The 16,461-nt window shown below is 39.6% G+C and overlaps 1 protein-coding gene across 2 annotated transcripts in view; it reads right to left on the minus strand.

Annotated features, from left to right (window-relative positions):
• Positions 1-16,461, minus strand: part of LOC124550987 (endoribonuclease Dicer-like) — a 315,900-nt gene that overhangs the window by 48,272 nt on the left and 251,167 nt on the right. For both annotated transcript variants that reach the window (XM_047125814.1, XM_047125813.1), the window contains 2 exons: positions 9,033-9,190; positions 5,534-5,740 (listed from right to left, as the gene is read on the minus strand). In XM_047125814.1, coding sequence (XP_046981770.1) covers positions 5,534-5,740; positions 9,033-9,190 — 365 coding nt within the window. The remainder of the gene's footprint in view (positions 1-5,533; positions 5,741-9,032; positions 9,191-16,461) is intronic.

The following is a 16,461-nucleotide window of genomic DNA, read 5'->3' on the forward strand; positions in this document are numbered from 1 at the left end:
GATCACAGATCACAGTCTGTGACTGGAAAGGGGGGGGGGGGGGGGGGGGGGCTCTGCAAGCAGTCAAGGAATCTAAAAACAGCTGAAACAACAGATGCCTGGGTTTTTGAAAAGTACCCAGTCCACCATTTATTATGAAAAACAGTACTTATCTACAAGAAGGGGGTTTGGGTTGTTATTGGGAAGGAGACCAGACAGCGAGGTCTTCGGTCTCATCAGATTAGGGAAAGATGGGGAAGTAAGTGGGCCGTGCCCTTTCAAAGGAACCATCCCGGCATTTGTCTGGAGTGATTTAGGGAAATCACGGAAAACCTAAATCAGGATGTCCGGATGCGGGACTGAACCATCTACAAGAAGGCACACGTCAACTGAATGACATTCTTACCTAACACTCTGCTTGTAATGATGCCTGCAATATTCATTTCAATATTAAAGGTGTAATGTGGACAAAATAATATGACACTTGTCTAATGTACCGTACCGTATTTACTCGAATCTAAGCCGCACTCGAATCTAAGCTGCACCTGAAAAATGAGACTCGAAATCAAGGAAAAAAATTTTCCCGATTCTAAGCCGCACCTGAAATTTGAGACTCGAAATTCAAGGGGAGATAAAAGTTTTAGGCCGCACCTCCAAATCGAAACTAAGTTGGTTCATTATGATACGAGATACAATTGAGGTCGAATGAATGACGATACAGCTACAGTAGTTTGGTTCGAGTCGTAAGCTTAGCAGTTAAGCTTTACCAGGTAGCAATTGCTATGCGTCAGGCGCTCCGTCCGTATTAATACGGGTACCCTTCCTTTTTCACGTGCTTCGTCTGGTTTGAATTGATTGCTTATTTTTCTTTGATCTGATAAGTGCCGTTATGTATTTACGTCACTCTAAGCTGAAAATGCATTACTGTACTGTGTCATGCATTGTTTGTCGCATTCTGATAATGAGTGTTTACGGCCTGCAGCCGCTCGCGGCTTGGCTTGCTCTTGTGCGCGGTTACTTACACTGCTGCTTTCTTTGATAATGATCAACAAGAACCAAATAATAGACTGCATATGATGGAAGATGTTCGGAACGAGAGTTTAGCGAAAATTTTTCTCCGTTTGAAAATGTCTGCAGACGCCTCTTTAATACATTATATTCTGCACAGAAATTAGTCATCTTAGATTTAAAAATCTAGTCAATTGCCGTGCTTCATTTCTGACTGTATCACTATTAGGCATAAGAATAACACGAATATAAACATGACATGATTTGTGTATTCTTCCGTGTTTGCTGTGCTCTCGCTCTAGTTTCGTAGTTTATTAGGCAGACAGGATTTAAATGAGACAGCAGCAAACACGAAAGAATACATGGCAAAATGTATTATTCCTATGGTGAAGAGAATACTGCATGTGATTCACAATTCATAAAAGTTCCTAGTAGCAACCATCTCTTCTCACAGGTAGGAAAAAATTCAGGACGTAAAGTTTCCCATATTGACAAACATCCCAAACAGTCTTTCCAGTCGGATTTTCATAGTACATTGAAATGCTGCTAGAAGATGAACAATGTGAAATTTCTATTTACTTCGTTGGATAATATATGAAAGTGCAGTGGTCGAAACTCGGGACGGAGAAAAAGCTCGTTTTCCACCTTTTTTTTAAATTTATTTACTGACGAAGAGGTTTTGGGGCCAGTATTTATCTTTGTGCCTGCAAAACATGTCTGTTGTAGCGCTACATATATTCGATGGCAGAAGTTAGTTGTGGCAGCACCTACCAACATTTTTCAGAACTTCCGCTTACTTTGCACTCGATTCTAAGCCGCAGGCGGTTTTTTGGATTACAAAAACCGGAAAAAAAGTGCGGCTTAGATTCGAGTTTTACTCGAATCTAAGCCGCACTCGAATCTAAGCCGCACATGAAAAATGAGACTCGAAGTCAAGGAAAAACAAAATTCCGAATCTAAGCCGCACCTGAAATTTGAGACTCGAAATTCAAGGGGAGAGAAAAGTTTTAGGCCGCACATTCAAATCGAAACAAAGTTGGTCCGTTGTAATATGAGACACAATTTAGGTCAAATGAATGACGATACAGCTACAGTAGTTTGGTTCGAGTCATAAGCTTAGCAGTTAAGCTTTACCAGGTAGCCATTGCTATGCGTCAGGTGATCCGTCAGTATTCATACGGGTACCCTTCCTTTTTCATGTGCTTCGTCTGGTTTGAATTGATTGTTTATTTTTTTTTTATCCGATAAGTGCCGTTCTTTTTGTTATAGGTCTTTACTAAGCTGAAAATGGATTATTGTACTGTGTCATGCATTGTTTGTCACATTCTGATAATGAGTGTTTACGGCCTGTCGCCGCTCGCAGCACGGCTTGCTTTTGTGCACGCTACCGCCGCTTACAATTTAAAAAAGAGAGAGAGAGAGAGAGAGAGAGAGAGAGAGAGAGAGAGAGAGAGAGAAATCGTCTCATTAGCAAAACAATGGCAAGAGATTGCTATTTGTTGTTACTTACACTGCTGCTTTCTTTGATAATGATCAACAAGAGCTAAATAATAGACTGCGTATGATAGAAGATGTTCTGAATGTGAGTTAGGCGAAAATTTTTCTCCGTTTGAAAATCTTTGCAGATGCCTCTTTAGTACATTACATTCTGCACATAAATTAGAGTCATCTTAGATTTAAAACTCTAGTCAATTGCCGTGCCTCATTTCTGACTGTATCACTATTAGGCATAAGAATAATACGGACATAAACATGACACGATATGTATATTCTTCCGCATTTGCTGTTGTCTCACTCTAGTTTTGTGTTTATTAGGCAGACAGGATAAAATGGCTCAAATGGCTCTGAGCACTATGCGACTTAACTGCTGAGGTCATCAGTCGCCTAGAACTTAGAACTAATTGAACCTAACTAACCTAAGGACATCACACACATCCATGCCCGAGGCAGGATTCGAAGCTGCGACCGTAGTGGTCACTCGGTTCCAGACTGTAGCGCCCAGAACCACACGGCCACTCCGGCCGGCTGGATAAAATGGGATAGCAGCAAACACAAAAGAATACATGGCAAAATGTTTACATTCGTATTATTCTTATGGTGGAGAGAATACTGCATGTGATTCACAATTCAAAAAGTTCCTATTAGCAACCATCTCTTCTCAAAGGAAGGAAAAAATTCAGAATGTAGAGTTGGTCATATTGACAAACAACCCAAACAGTCTTGCCAGTCAGATTTTCGTAGTACATTGAAATGCTGCTACATTCGAAAATGAACAATACGGAATTTGTATTTACTTCGTTGGATACTGTATGAGAATGCAGTGGTCGAAACTTGGGGCGGAGAAAAAAAGCTCGTCTTCCACTTTTTTTTTTTTAAATTTATTTACTGACGCAGAGGTTTTGGCGCCAGTATTATCATTGTGTCTGCAAAACATGCCTGTGTAGCGCTACATACATTCGATGGCAGAAGTTAGTTGTGGCGGCACCTACCAACATTTTTCAGAACTTCCGCTTACTTTGCACTCTGTGGTGTCACCGCCAGACACCACACTTGCTAGGTGGTAGCCTATAAATCAGCCGCGGTCCATTAGTATACGTCGTATCAGTGATTGCAGACCGAGCGCCGTGACACGCCAGGTCTAGAGAGACTTCCTAGCACTCGCCCCAGTTGTACAGCCGACTTTGCTAGCGATGGTTCACTGACAAATTACGCTCTCATTTGCCGAGACGATAGTTAGCATAGCCTTCAGCTACGTCATTTGCTACGACCTAGCAAGGCGCCATTACCAGTCACTATTGATGCTGTAAAACATGTACCGACAAGAGCGATGTTCACCAATTATGGATTAAAGTTAAGTATTCCAGCAGCTACGTACGTTTTTGGCTATTCTCATTTCCATGTCCTGTTCCAGACCTCACGTCAGCCTGCGTGAGCTTAAACGCATGCCTTTCGGCTTCCTCCTAGTGGATTGGCTGTCTTGCCAATCCACAACACACTCGATTCTAAGCCGCAGGCGGTTTTATGGATTACAAAAACCGGAAAAAGAGTGCGGCTTAGATTCGAGTAAATACGGTAAATGAAGCCCATTACAGGCATTCAAAATATGTAAATCCTGAATTCAAGTCTTTTGAGATTTTTGTGCCATACTTTGTAAAGAAACTCCTCAGATTCCTTGACAGTTACTGAGAAAAGGTAATGGGCCATTCACTGTTTTACTAGTAGAGACTGTGACAATCCAATAAATTTCAAACCTGACTATTCTGAAGGCCACAGACAATGTACTATTTCATTCTTATATTCATCAAAATTATTTTCAACAGTTGCAGGTACGCGAGTTGGGACAATATTGACACTGAAAGGACCTGAACAATGCATTAAACACTGAATCAACATGGTTTAATGTGATGGTGTGTGAAGTAGTGGTGCAAAAAATTCAGAGGTCTCATAGATGTGCAGGACGAAAATGTTGATGGGACTTTCAGATGTATCTCATGAACTTGTGGATAATGTTGATAGAATTGTCTCGTGAGATATCAGTTCAATCCTTTTTAAGACTCTGATAGAGAGATTAAGTTTTGTTCATGGAAGGTACCAAAATGTATAACCAAAACTGAAATAATGGCTTAGCCATGACATTTCTTCAGTGCTACCATGAAGCAGGAAGGGATTTGTGAACATTATCATGCCCGAGGATAAGATATGGGTGCAGTATATGAACTCAAACTAAGGAACAAGGCAAAAGAGGATGCACACTCATTTTCTGAGTAAGGCTAAAAAACTGAAGCAATGTCAAACGATAACAATACGGTTATAGTTTTTTGGGATTGCAAAGGAATTTTGACAACAGATATCATGGAAGTAACGAGTGAGCATACAGTGACATCATAGGTTTATAATGTAATTCATAGCTCTGAAGGTCTGTGCAAAACAAATGGCACAGGACGATTACCTAAGAAATCATTCTACTCCACGGCAATGTGTTACCCCAGAGTGCGAATGGAATGAAAGAAAAACTTAAGAGATTTTTCTAAATCCTCCCTATAGTCTGGACTTGGTAGCAAGAGATTTTCATTTCTTCCCCAAGATGAAGGCCTCGCTGGTTACCCAGCGCTTTACAACCAATGATGAACTCAAGGATTCTGTCAACAACTGGCTAAAGCACACGGTAGCGCCACTCTTTGATGAAGGGATAAAGAAGCTTGTGTCATGGTACAACAAATGTTTTAATTTGTATGATGGCTGTGGAGAAGTAAAGTCAGAATGTAAGTACAAGATCGCATTCAAAAAAATTTTATCTACCTTTTTTTTAAAACAAAAAATGCAGACCTCAGAACTTAATTTATGAATAGCCCTCGTACATACTGTTTTGACTCATCTAACCAACTGTCATCCATGCGGGAGCAACAGTTAAGCCTTCGTAAAGAACTCTACAATAAAATAAATTTTATGCTAGGAACAGTGTGCTGGGTTCTCAATTACATCAACAGACTTAAACAACTATAACAGCATACCCAGAGGACCAGAAGCCTGATCTCTCCATACGGACCTTGAGAACTTCTGCCAGTTGAGGTCCCACGACTCCGCCATGGACGTCCAATAGTTTTATACTGGGAACTGCGATAGCTGCAGTAAATGACTCCTCATTTCCATCTCCTAAGCCATTTTCCATTAGTGTGTCCCCATCATAAGTATTTTTCCTCTCCTGATCTTCTGTATCAATACCTCCATTACAATATTTATCATAAAGAAGAATCTGAAACGAGCAAAGTTTGTTAACAGACAGGAAAAGTATAACGAAGCATTTTGTTTTGAGTTTCATGTGTATTATTATTATTATTATTATTATTATTATTATACCCAATTTGGACCTCTTATGGAGTACACAAATAACTACTACTGATACAACTTCCAATTTTTCATTTAATCAGAGTGCTTATGTTCCCTAACTTCTGACTACTTTGATCCAGTTTTCTCTGGAGATGACAATCTAAAATCTTCTTTTGAAATGTATCATTCTCTTGCATATCCTGTTTCGTTAATCTGAATTAGATGGCTGTGAAATATCATTCTATGCTTTCTCATTGTTATATTTAGTTGTTCAGCTTTTGGCACGTATCTCCATTACCCCCATTCCCATATTCACCGTTGTGTTTTATTAGCCTGAATATATTTCTTAAGATTGTTACTTAATTTTTTGCCCTGTTTTCCATTTCTCCTGTATTAGTCAAATATAGACATTCAGTTGTAAATAAACATTCTGGTTTTATTAATGTAATACAGAGCTGTAAATTTGCTTGAGAAAAGACATATTTCTTATGTTACACATTTGTAGTCAACTAAAAAGCATTTCCAACTTCCTTGCTCTGTGTTTATTAGCGTCCCCATACGGATCCTTCTCACCAACACCAGCTTTTCTGAATTGCGCATGTTGAAACTTTCCCTGCAATATATCCTACGTTCCCGTAACCCTCCTGCCCTCAACCTACGTTAGTCATTGTCCTCACCCATCCTGCCCCTTCCCTGTTCCCATTCCAGCACTACACAGCCCTCTACTACACTAATGGATGCCCTTCCCCCATCCTCTGCCCACTGTCCAATCTCCTGACAGCACCCAGCTGCCCTACCATCTCTCCTCCTCGTCCCTGCATGCTCCCCCCAAGCAGCACTTTACCGTCCCCCACCCCTACCCTGCTATTCCTGCCCCAGCCACCTCTTTACCCCCCTCCCCGACTGCCACTCCCATCATTTGCTGCTGTTCGTAGTCCGGCTTCAGCTGCCAGAGACTGTGGTAATGTGTGTGCGAGTTGTGTTTGTGTGAGTGTGTATGCTGTCTATTTTCAATAAAGGCCTTGTTGGCCACTTTTCGACAGTTTTTTGTTGAAACTTCCTAGCAGATTAAAACTGTGTGCCCGACTGAGACTCGAACTCGGCACCTTTGCCTTTTGCGGGCAAGTGCTCTACCTTCTGTGCTACCCAAGCACGACTCACCCATCCTCACAGCTTTACTTCTGCCAGTACGACGTCTCCTACCTTCCAAACTTAACAGAAGCTCTCCTGCGAACCTTGCAGAACTAGCACTCCTGAAAGAAAGGATATTGCGGAGACATGGCTTAGCCACAGCCTAGGGGATGTTTCCAGAATGAGATTTTCACTCTGCAGCGGAGTGTGCGCTGATATGAAACTTCCTGGCAGATTAAAACTGTGTGCCGGACCGAGACTCGAACTCGGGACCTTTGCCTTTCGCGAGCAAGTGCTCTACCATTCTAGAAACATCCCCCAGGCTGTGGCTAAGCCATGTCTCCGTAATATCCTTTCTTTCAGAGTGCTAGTTCTGCAAGGTTCGCAGGAGAGCTTCTGTAAAGTTTGGAAGGTAGGAGACGAGATACTGGCAGAAAAAAGCTGTGAGGACCGGGCGTGAGTTGTCCTTCGGTAGCTCAGATGGTAGAGCACTTGCCCGCGAAAGGCAAAGGTCCCGAGTTCGAGTCTCGGTCGGGCACACAGTTTTAATCTGCCAGGAAGTTTCATATCAGCGCACACTCCGGTGCAGAGTGAAAATTTCATTCTGGAGTTTTTTTTGTTGTGCCTATCTGCGACTCAGCATCTCCACTATATAGCGAGTAGCAGCTCTCCTTTTCATAATACTGTTAGTATCCCATTTTGGTATTATTTGGTATGGGTCCCACATATGAACATTATTCTAAGGTGGGACAAACAAGAGATTTGTATCAGTCTGTGTTGTAGACTGATTGTATTTTCTCAGTATTCTGCCAATGAACTGAAGTCTTCCACCTGCTTTACCTACACCAGAGCCTATGTGACCATTCCATTTCATATCACAACAAAGTGTTACACTCAGGTATTAATATTAGTTGACTGATTCCAACTTTGACTGACTGACATTATAGTCATAGGATACTATGTTTTTCGTCTTGTAAAGTGCACAATTTTACATTACTGAACATTTCAAAAAAAATTCCATCTTTGGACTAGTTTTAAATCATATCAAAATCTAAATGGAAGTTTTTACAGACTTCTTCAGCTAATATTTCATTACAGCTAACTGCAACATCTGTGAAAAGTCTGAGGTTACCATTAGCATTGTCAGCCATGTCACTAACATCCAACATGAACAGCAAGGATTTCAACACAGCTTCCTGTGGCACACCTGAAGTTACTTCTACTATTGTAAATAATTTTCCGTATAAATAACGTACTAGGTCCTCGTACCAAGAAAGCCTCAATTCAGTTTAGATGATGTCCCATATTAACTAAATAATTATTAAAAAACACTGGCACAGTTTCAGGACAAAAGCTTTCTCAATGATGCGTACCATCTCATCAACATATGTATATTTTGACATAATGGTAGAGGGTACTGACTAGAAGAGGTATAGACTCTCTTTCACAGGTCCTAACAAAGCCCAAGTTTTGGGTGGTGAGCATTAAACACCATTTGATTTTACACCTCAAGATTCTGATAATCTTGTTTCCCCACATTTGCTGCATGCAAGGAGTATGCCACTGTCTTGTAACCATTATTCATTCCATTGTTTGTGCACAGGTTGTTGGGAGTACTTTTCATTTGCTGAATAATACAGACATTTTAAATTAACATTATATTCATGTTTCTAGTAACATTCATGCTGGTGTCCTCTTGTTACTAATTTCTTTTTTTACAAAATTAAGGACTCTCTTTTCAGAACGTCCAAGAAGAATTACAATTATAAACACATCCGGACAACTTTCTATGTACATAACTAGGAGGAAGTGCAATACAGGCAGTTGTCCATAAGAATCAACTGATGTCACAGGTACTTCACAGGCGTCCATGTCATTAAACCTTTCCAATTCAATTTTTCTATTCATTGCATTCTTTCCAATTCTTATTTATTTTGCAGTAATGGAAATGTGTCAGACACTGTCTGACTTCGGAACTGTACCAGAAAACTATAATGTCAGATGTAGTCCGACAGTGGATCCAAAAGGGTGAACAGCAGATTTTTCACACAGGCATGTCAAAGAACACATACAGCATTGAAACTCACATCAATTCCTGCTATGTCACTAACTAAGGCACGGTCAAGATCTATTGGAGAATCTTCAGAAACCACAGCATTGTCCATTCCTGACTGTACTGGTATGAAATCTTGTTCAATTATTTCCTCAGGAAATGATTCATCTTTAAGTGGTCTCCACCTGAAATCTAAGAACAACAGAATATGTTATTGAATTGCTGCACAACAATAATACCGGGTGACTCAAAAACAAAGAACAGATTTCAACTGTCTGTAAGACAAACTATAAAAGATGGAAACACACTGCGCATCTCACTAGACAGAGGAAGGTTTGAAGTTTTGACACAGCTGCACTGATCTTTGATCCTAGCAACATGGTGACTACACCAAAAGACAAATCATCTTGTTTGTGGAATTTGTGCAAAATCTAACAATTCAAGTGAAATGTGCATTCCGCCATTAGTTCAACAAGAAGTCACCTTTACACAAGCAGATTTATGACCGGCATACAAAATTCTTTAAAGTTGGTTGCATATGCAAAAGGAGGAGCACTGGTCAGCCACACACATCTGAGGAAGATGTCGAGCATATCCGAGATGCGTTCACATGGAGCTCTCTTAAGTCCACAAGATGGGCAGGTCAGGAACTTAAGCTTCCTGAAACAGTAGTCCAGTGACTATAACGGAAGATACGAATCTTGCATTTCAGTTCTCTAGGGTATGGCAGAGGGCATTTTTTCCTCAGGACTCATCTTTTCACACGAACTGACATTTCATCTATTGGGTAAAGTAAACTGCCATCATGTAAGAATTTGAGGAGTCGCAAACCCTGCCCTTGTCATTCAACCTGGCATTGTTATCAAACACGAAAGAGACTCACTGAAACAGAATGTGTTTTGTACTGTTTATTTTCACAAAGGTTGTGGACTTTTTTTTTTTTTTTTTTTTTTTTTTTTTTTTTTTTTTTTTTTTTTTTTTTTTTGCAGAGGACACTGTGACAGGAATGTCATTGGACATGCTGCAAAACTTTGTTGTTTTCTCAACTTCATGAAGATTCCCACAATTGCATTTTCATGCACGTTGGCACCCAGCTTCACTTTCACCTTTAGGTGTGGCAATTTCTTAACAACACTGTCCCAGAATGTTGGATTGGAAGAAGTGGACAAGATCTCATTGTTTGCTTTTGCCCTCCCATGTCCCCTGACCTCACACCTTGCAACTTTTTTCTGTGGGTGTACATAAAAGATAGTCTTTTGTTCCATGTATGACAGCTACTCTTCAAGAGCTGAGAAACTGAATTGTTGAAGCTGCCAATTCAATGAACAGGGACCAGTTGATTAGTTTGTGGAATGAAATGGACTACTATTTCGATGTTTCCCGAGCAACGCACGATGCTCGTGTCGAGTGTCTGCTATAGCCTCTCTGCAAACATGGAACCTTGAACCTTCCTTCATCCAGTGACATGCGCAATATGCTTCCATCTTTCATAGTTTGTCTGTAATAAACAACTGAAATCTGCTCTTTCTTTCTGAATCATTCTATATAATAACAAAAATAATAATTATAATAATGATGATGATGACGATGATCTTAAACTACAGTGACACTGTTGCCTTATTTTGTAAGATCACTGGGAAAAATATTAGTCACCCCCTTAAAATAGCACGCTGGTCACTTTGAAGTGCTCTAGAACTGGTATTAGGCCATTATGACCCTCCAATGCTGAGTTAAGTCATAGCAGTGAGATGGTGCACATGCACTAGACAGATGTACGGAATCAGTGCAGTAAGGGTGATTGAAGATGTGACAAAATGCAGAGAGGATCTATTGTATGTAGCTGTAACTATGATCACATCACGAATGAAGTCACCCTATTTGTCAGTGTATTAACGTGGACTGCACAATGTGTCTACAAGGAGCGCCATGTCAAACGGTAAAGACCAGTGGTCGTAGAACGATCCTGACTGACTGGTACTGGTGAGGAGTGTCACATTTTGCCGACGAAAATCTGTTTCAAACCTGACAGGAACTGTTGCCGCCAACGAATGCTTGTTCGTCTCTAGCAGTTTTTGGGTGGATGGTGTGATTCATCTGAAGCAACTTTCATTGTTACGTAGTTTCTGGGGGATAGTGGCAAATTTACGAAATATTGCTAAATTTGGCATTTTCACCATTCCCTTATAAAAATGCAAATTTGGGTGCAGCATTTTGCTACTTGTGGTAACTGACAGTCATCTGGTGTCGGTATCGAATCTTTACTTTTTATTGTCAATGCAGAGGTTTACAAATAACCTCAAAATATCCTTTCATTTCCCATTAAAGAGATAATGCTCTGCATTTTACATCAGACAAAAGTACCTTACTGTCAACAAACGTATTTCACAAATAGGTTTTACCCAGTGATATTACATTCCCTGACATTTTCGCACAAAAAATTGGTACCAAAAATGATCAATTTTGGGAAGACCTTTAACGTGATGCACCAATTAAATTGCATGTTTTGTAGTACATGCACATAAACACAAAAACTAACAAATAGGGCACTTTGCCTTAGCAAACATGTAAGCTACACATCCGTATAGTGGATGTTTAATAAACATACAGCAAATGGCAAAAATTACATCTTTCAAACAAAGATGTAAATTAATAAAGAACTGCTCGGTTTGCTTTGTCACAGCACAGAACACGTAATGAAAACATCACTGTAGTCACATATGTTAGACGAAGGATTTAAATTGTGCTGGGTGATTAATGTAATAGCTTTTTACTTAGTTACACTCACTGGCTTCACCAACTCAAATCAATTAATCATCTTGGAACCTAACCTAGACCTCAGCCTACACTATGGATCAGACAGTCATCGCCAATTTTAAATGGTAAAAGGCAATATTGAAATAAACAGTCCGTGTTCGTTTTTACTTCCCCAGAAACATGTTTCCATGACATCACATATTGTGTACTGTGATTGGCAGACAGAAGTAAACCATACAGGCATTATGTTGATTTACATGCTTGAGAAGCTACTGTGCAAGATTTTAATTATTTATGTATTTGTTCACCCAGTGATCATATCATAATGATACAGGACTTGTCATCATAGTACAACAAAAATAGGTAGCTCAAATACAAAATACACATAGAACATGTAAGTATGTTTTTACACATACAGGACAGGTGGGTCTTCCATGGCATTGCTGAAAGAACCATCACAGCATCTGTCTGAAATGATTTAACACTATTTGCACCAGATAACTCATAATATATTATACAGTAGAACTTCCTCAAATCAGCAAATGTACAATTTGGAAATCTGCCCAAACTGTACAAGTATTTCAGTCCCGATGCATTCAGTGCACTTTTATATGCTGATTTTTTTCGTATAAAGCGGAACGTGCCTAATGCGAAAATGGAAAGAAAATCTTAGAACATACTTAATAATTCATTGTATAATGTCAAAAAGAGCCTATACAGTACTACTGTATTATTATTATTATTATTATTATTATTATTATTTCTTTCTTTTCTCAGACGTTATGTCTGGTCAAAAATGGAAAGTGACTCGGACTTTGATCAAGCGTGACTTCCTTTTAACTGTACGGTATACGTTATATTGCATTTAGGAACTTTCGGGCAATTGAACATGTATCAATAATTACGGATTTCTGTAGTTGTATATATAAGTTTGGATGTAGCTGTATTGCATTGATGTACTGGTGGATATTATGTGGTATGACTCCTGCAGTTGATAGTATAACTGGTATAATGTCAAATTTATCCTGATGCCACATGTCCTTGACTTCCTCAGCCAGTTGGATGTATTTTTCAATTTTTTCTCCTGTTTTCTTTTGTATATTTGTTGTATTGGGTATGGATATTTCGATTAGTTGTGTTAATTTCTTCTTTTTATTGGTGAGTATGATGTCAGGTTTGTTATGTGGTGGTGTTTTATCTGTTATAATGGTTCTGTTCCAGTATAATTTGTATTCAATCATTCTCCAGTACATTTTGTGATGCAAACTTGTATGTGGAAATGTGTTGTTTTATAAGTTTATGTTGTAAGGCAAGCTGTTGATGTATTATTTTTGCTACATTGTCATGTCTTCTGGGGTATTCTGTATTTGCTAGTATTGTACATCCGCTTGTGATGTGATCTACTGTTTCTATTTGTTGTTTGCAAAGTCTGCATTTATCTGTTGTGGTATTGGGATCTTTAATAATATGCTTGCTGTAATATCTGGTGTTTATTGTTTGATCCTGTATTGCAATCATGAATCCTTCCGTCTCACTGTATATATTGCCTTTTCTTAGCCATGTGTTGGATGAGTCTTGATCGATGTGTGGCTGTGTTAGATGATACGGGTGCTTGCCATGTAGCGTTTTCTTTTTCCAATTTACTTTCTTCGTATCTGTTGATGTTATGTGATCTAAAGGGTTGTAGAGGTGGTTATGAAATTGTAGTGGTGTAGCCGATGTATTTATATGAGTGATTGCTTTGTGTATTTTGCTAGTTTCTGCTCGTTCTATAAAGAATTTTCTTAAATTGTCTACCTGTCCATAATGTAGGTTTTTTATGTCGATAAATCCCCTTCCTCCTTCCTTTCTGCTTAATGTGAATCTTTCTGTTGCTGAATGTATGTGATGTATTCTATATTTGTAGCATTGTGTTCGTGTAAGTGTGTTGAGTGCTTCTAGGTCTGTGTTACTCCATTTCACTACTCCAAATGAGTAGGTCAATATTGGTATAGCATAAGTATTTATAGTTTTTGTCTTGTTTCTTGCTGTCAATTCTGTTTTCAGTATTTTTGTTAGTCTTTGTCTATATTTTTCTTTTAGTTCTTCTTTAATATTTGTATTATCTATTCCTATTTTTTGTCTGTATCCTAGATATTTATAGGCATCTGTTTTTTCCATCGCTTCTATGCAGTCGCTGTGGTTATTATTATTATGTCATATTCTGCCTAGTGGCAGGTCCATGTCTTCGTAAGGAGAATTTTTGATTCCACTGTTCCCTGTCTTCAGCTTCTTCCTTCAGTCTGTTGTATCTCATTCCATCTTTCATGTCATCCAGATGTTGAATTCTTCTTCTTCCTTGCCCTGCGTGTCCTCTGAGTTTCCCTTCGATGACATCGTGTATGAGTCCCTTGTGTCTAAGTACATGTCCAATCCAGTTGGCCTTTCTCTGAAGAATTGTAAGCAGAATACTTCTCTTCTCTCCTACTCTTCGCAGTACATCATTTTTTATGTGACCTCTCCACTTGATATTTTCCATTCTCCTCCAGAAACACATTTCAAAGCTCTCTAAGTATTTTTTCTCCTTCTTTCTCATGGCCCATGTCTCTGCTCCATACAGTGCAATGCTCCAAATGTAGCACTTTATCAGTTTTTTCCTCAATGCCAAACTCAACTTGCTGGTCAGCAGAGTCCTCTTCTTGTTGAAAGCAGCTTTGGCCATGGCGATTCTTGCTCGGATTTCGTTGGTGCAGTGGGCATCCTTTGTGATAAAACTTCGCAGGTACTGGAACTGATTCACATTTTCCAGTTCCCGAGTGTCAACAGTTATCTTCAAGTGTTTCTCACGTTTTGATATGCACATCACTTTTGATTTTTTGATGTTGATTTCCATGCTGTATTTTCTTCCCGTTTCCACCAAATTGTTCACAATGTGTTGTGGCTGTCTCTGATTTTTGGTGAGCACTACCAGGCCGTCTGCATACTTGATGGTGCTGATGAGATGTCCTCCTACTTTGAAGTTTCTGCACCCTTTCAGCGCTTCTCTCACCGCATTTCTCCGTACAGGTTTAAGAGACTTGGTGATAGACAACATCCTTGTCTCACTCCCCTTCCTATTTCCACACTGTTCATTTCTCCACAGTTCGGTCGTACCTTTACCCTTTGTCCCAGGTACAAGTTCCTTATAAGTCTCCGATCTCTCCAGTTGATTCTTATTTCCTTACGGATGTTCATCAATATATTCCAATTGACTCTGTTGAAGGCCTTCTGCCAGTCTATAAAACGAGCGCAAACTTCCTCGTTAACGGTCAAAACTCTGACAATATCCTCATCATGCCAATGGCGTCTCAGGTCGCTTTTCCTTTCCTGAAGCCAAACTGGACTTCGCCCATCACTTCTTCAATTTTGTTTTCCAACTGTCAATTTAGTATTTTTGCAATGATCTTTGCCACATGCAATATCAGACTAATTGTTCTATAATCACTACACTTCTTGGCTTGCTTTTTCTTCTCGAGAGTAACCATTGTGATGCCCAAAAAGTCTTCAGGCCATTCTCCAGTTTCATAGATTTTGTTTACGAGTTGTGTCAGAACTTTCAAACTTTCATTTCTGATTTCTTCAAGCAAATCCACTGGTATGTCGTCATTCCCTGTAGCTTTCCTACTCTTCATGTCCTTTATCGCCTTCTCTACTTCCCTTGTCAGTATACTGGGCCCTTTTCCATCTTTGTCGACAGCTTTCTCTGGCTCTATGTTGATGTCATCTGGGCGATGTTCTGTATCATGTAGTTTCCCTATATATTCTTCCCATGTTTTCAGCACTTCCACTTGTTCAGTAACCACTTGTCCTCTATGATCTTCTATTCCGAATGTCCTTGCACTTTTGTTCTCTCCTTCTCCCAGTTCCTTTGTTTACTGGTACATGAGGTCATACCTTCCTCTTCTTTGTAGTTGTTCTATTTCGTCACACATTTCTTCAAAGTACTTTTCCTTTGCTTTGTCTGTTTACCTCCTGAGGGCGTTGTTAAGTCTTCTGTACTCTTCTTCATTAACATTTTTACACTTCCTCCTTTCCTCCATCTTCTCCAGCATCTCATTGGTGATCAGGGTTTTCTCGCTCTCTTTGTTTCCCTCCCAACTTCACTCTTCAGAGTATTTAACAAAACCATTTTAACATTTTGCCACTGATTTTCTGCACTTGCACTTGTATTTTTGTGTCTCACTTCGTTAAATTTTTTCTCTAACGATTCTCTTACTGCCATGTTATTCTCTCTTAGCTTTTCCAAGTCCCATCTCTGTTTTCTGCTCCCATGCTGTCGGATCTTCTTCAGCCCTGTGCTATCTACAACCAAAAGGTTGTGATCCGAGTCGATGTCGGCAGCCGGCATAGTCTCGGCGTCCTTCACACTGCCCCTAAATCTCTGTTTGACGAGTATGCAGTCTATCTGATAGCTGTTCATATCTCCTGGGCTCTTCCATGTGTACAGTTTACTCTTGCTTTTCTTAAACCAAGTGTTCATCACCACCAAATTATTTCGGTGACAGAATTCCACTAGCATTCCTCCTCTGTTGTTTCTTTTTCCTAATCCATATTGTCCAACAATGTTTGCTTCATTGCCTTGTCCAACCACACTATTCCAGTCACCCATGATTACAGTATTTACTTTTCCTGTTCCTTCAGACTGAATGATGTCTTCTATTTCATCATACATTTTCTCCACTTCTTCGTCA

The sequence above is a fragment of the Schistocerca americana genome, chromosome 9 (assembly GCF_021461395.2).
Source record: "Schistocerca americana isolate TAMUIC-IGC-003095 chromosome 9, iqSchAmer2.1, whole genome shotgun sequence".
NCBI lineage: Eukaryota > Metazoa > Arthropoda > Insecta > Orthoptera > Acrididae > Schistocerca > Schistocerca americana.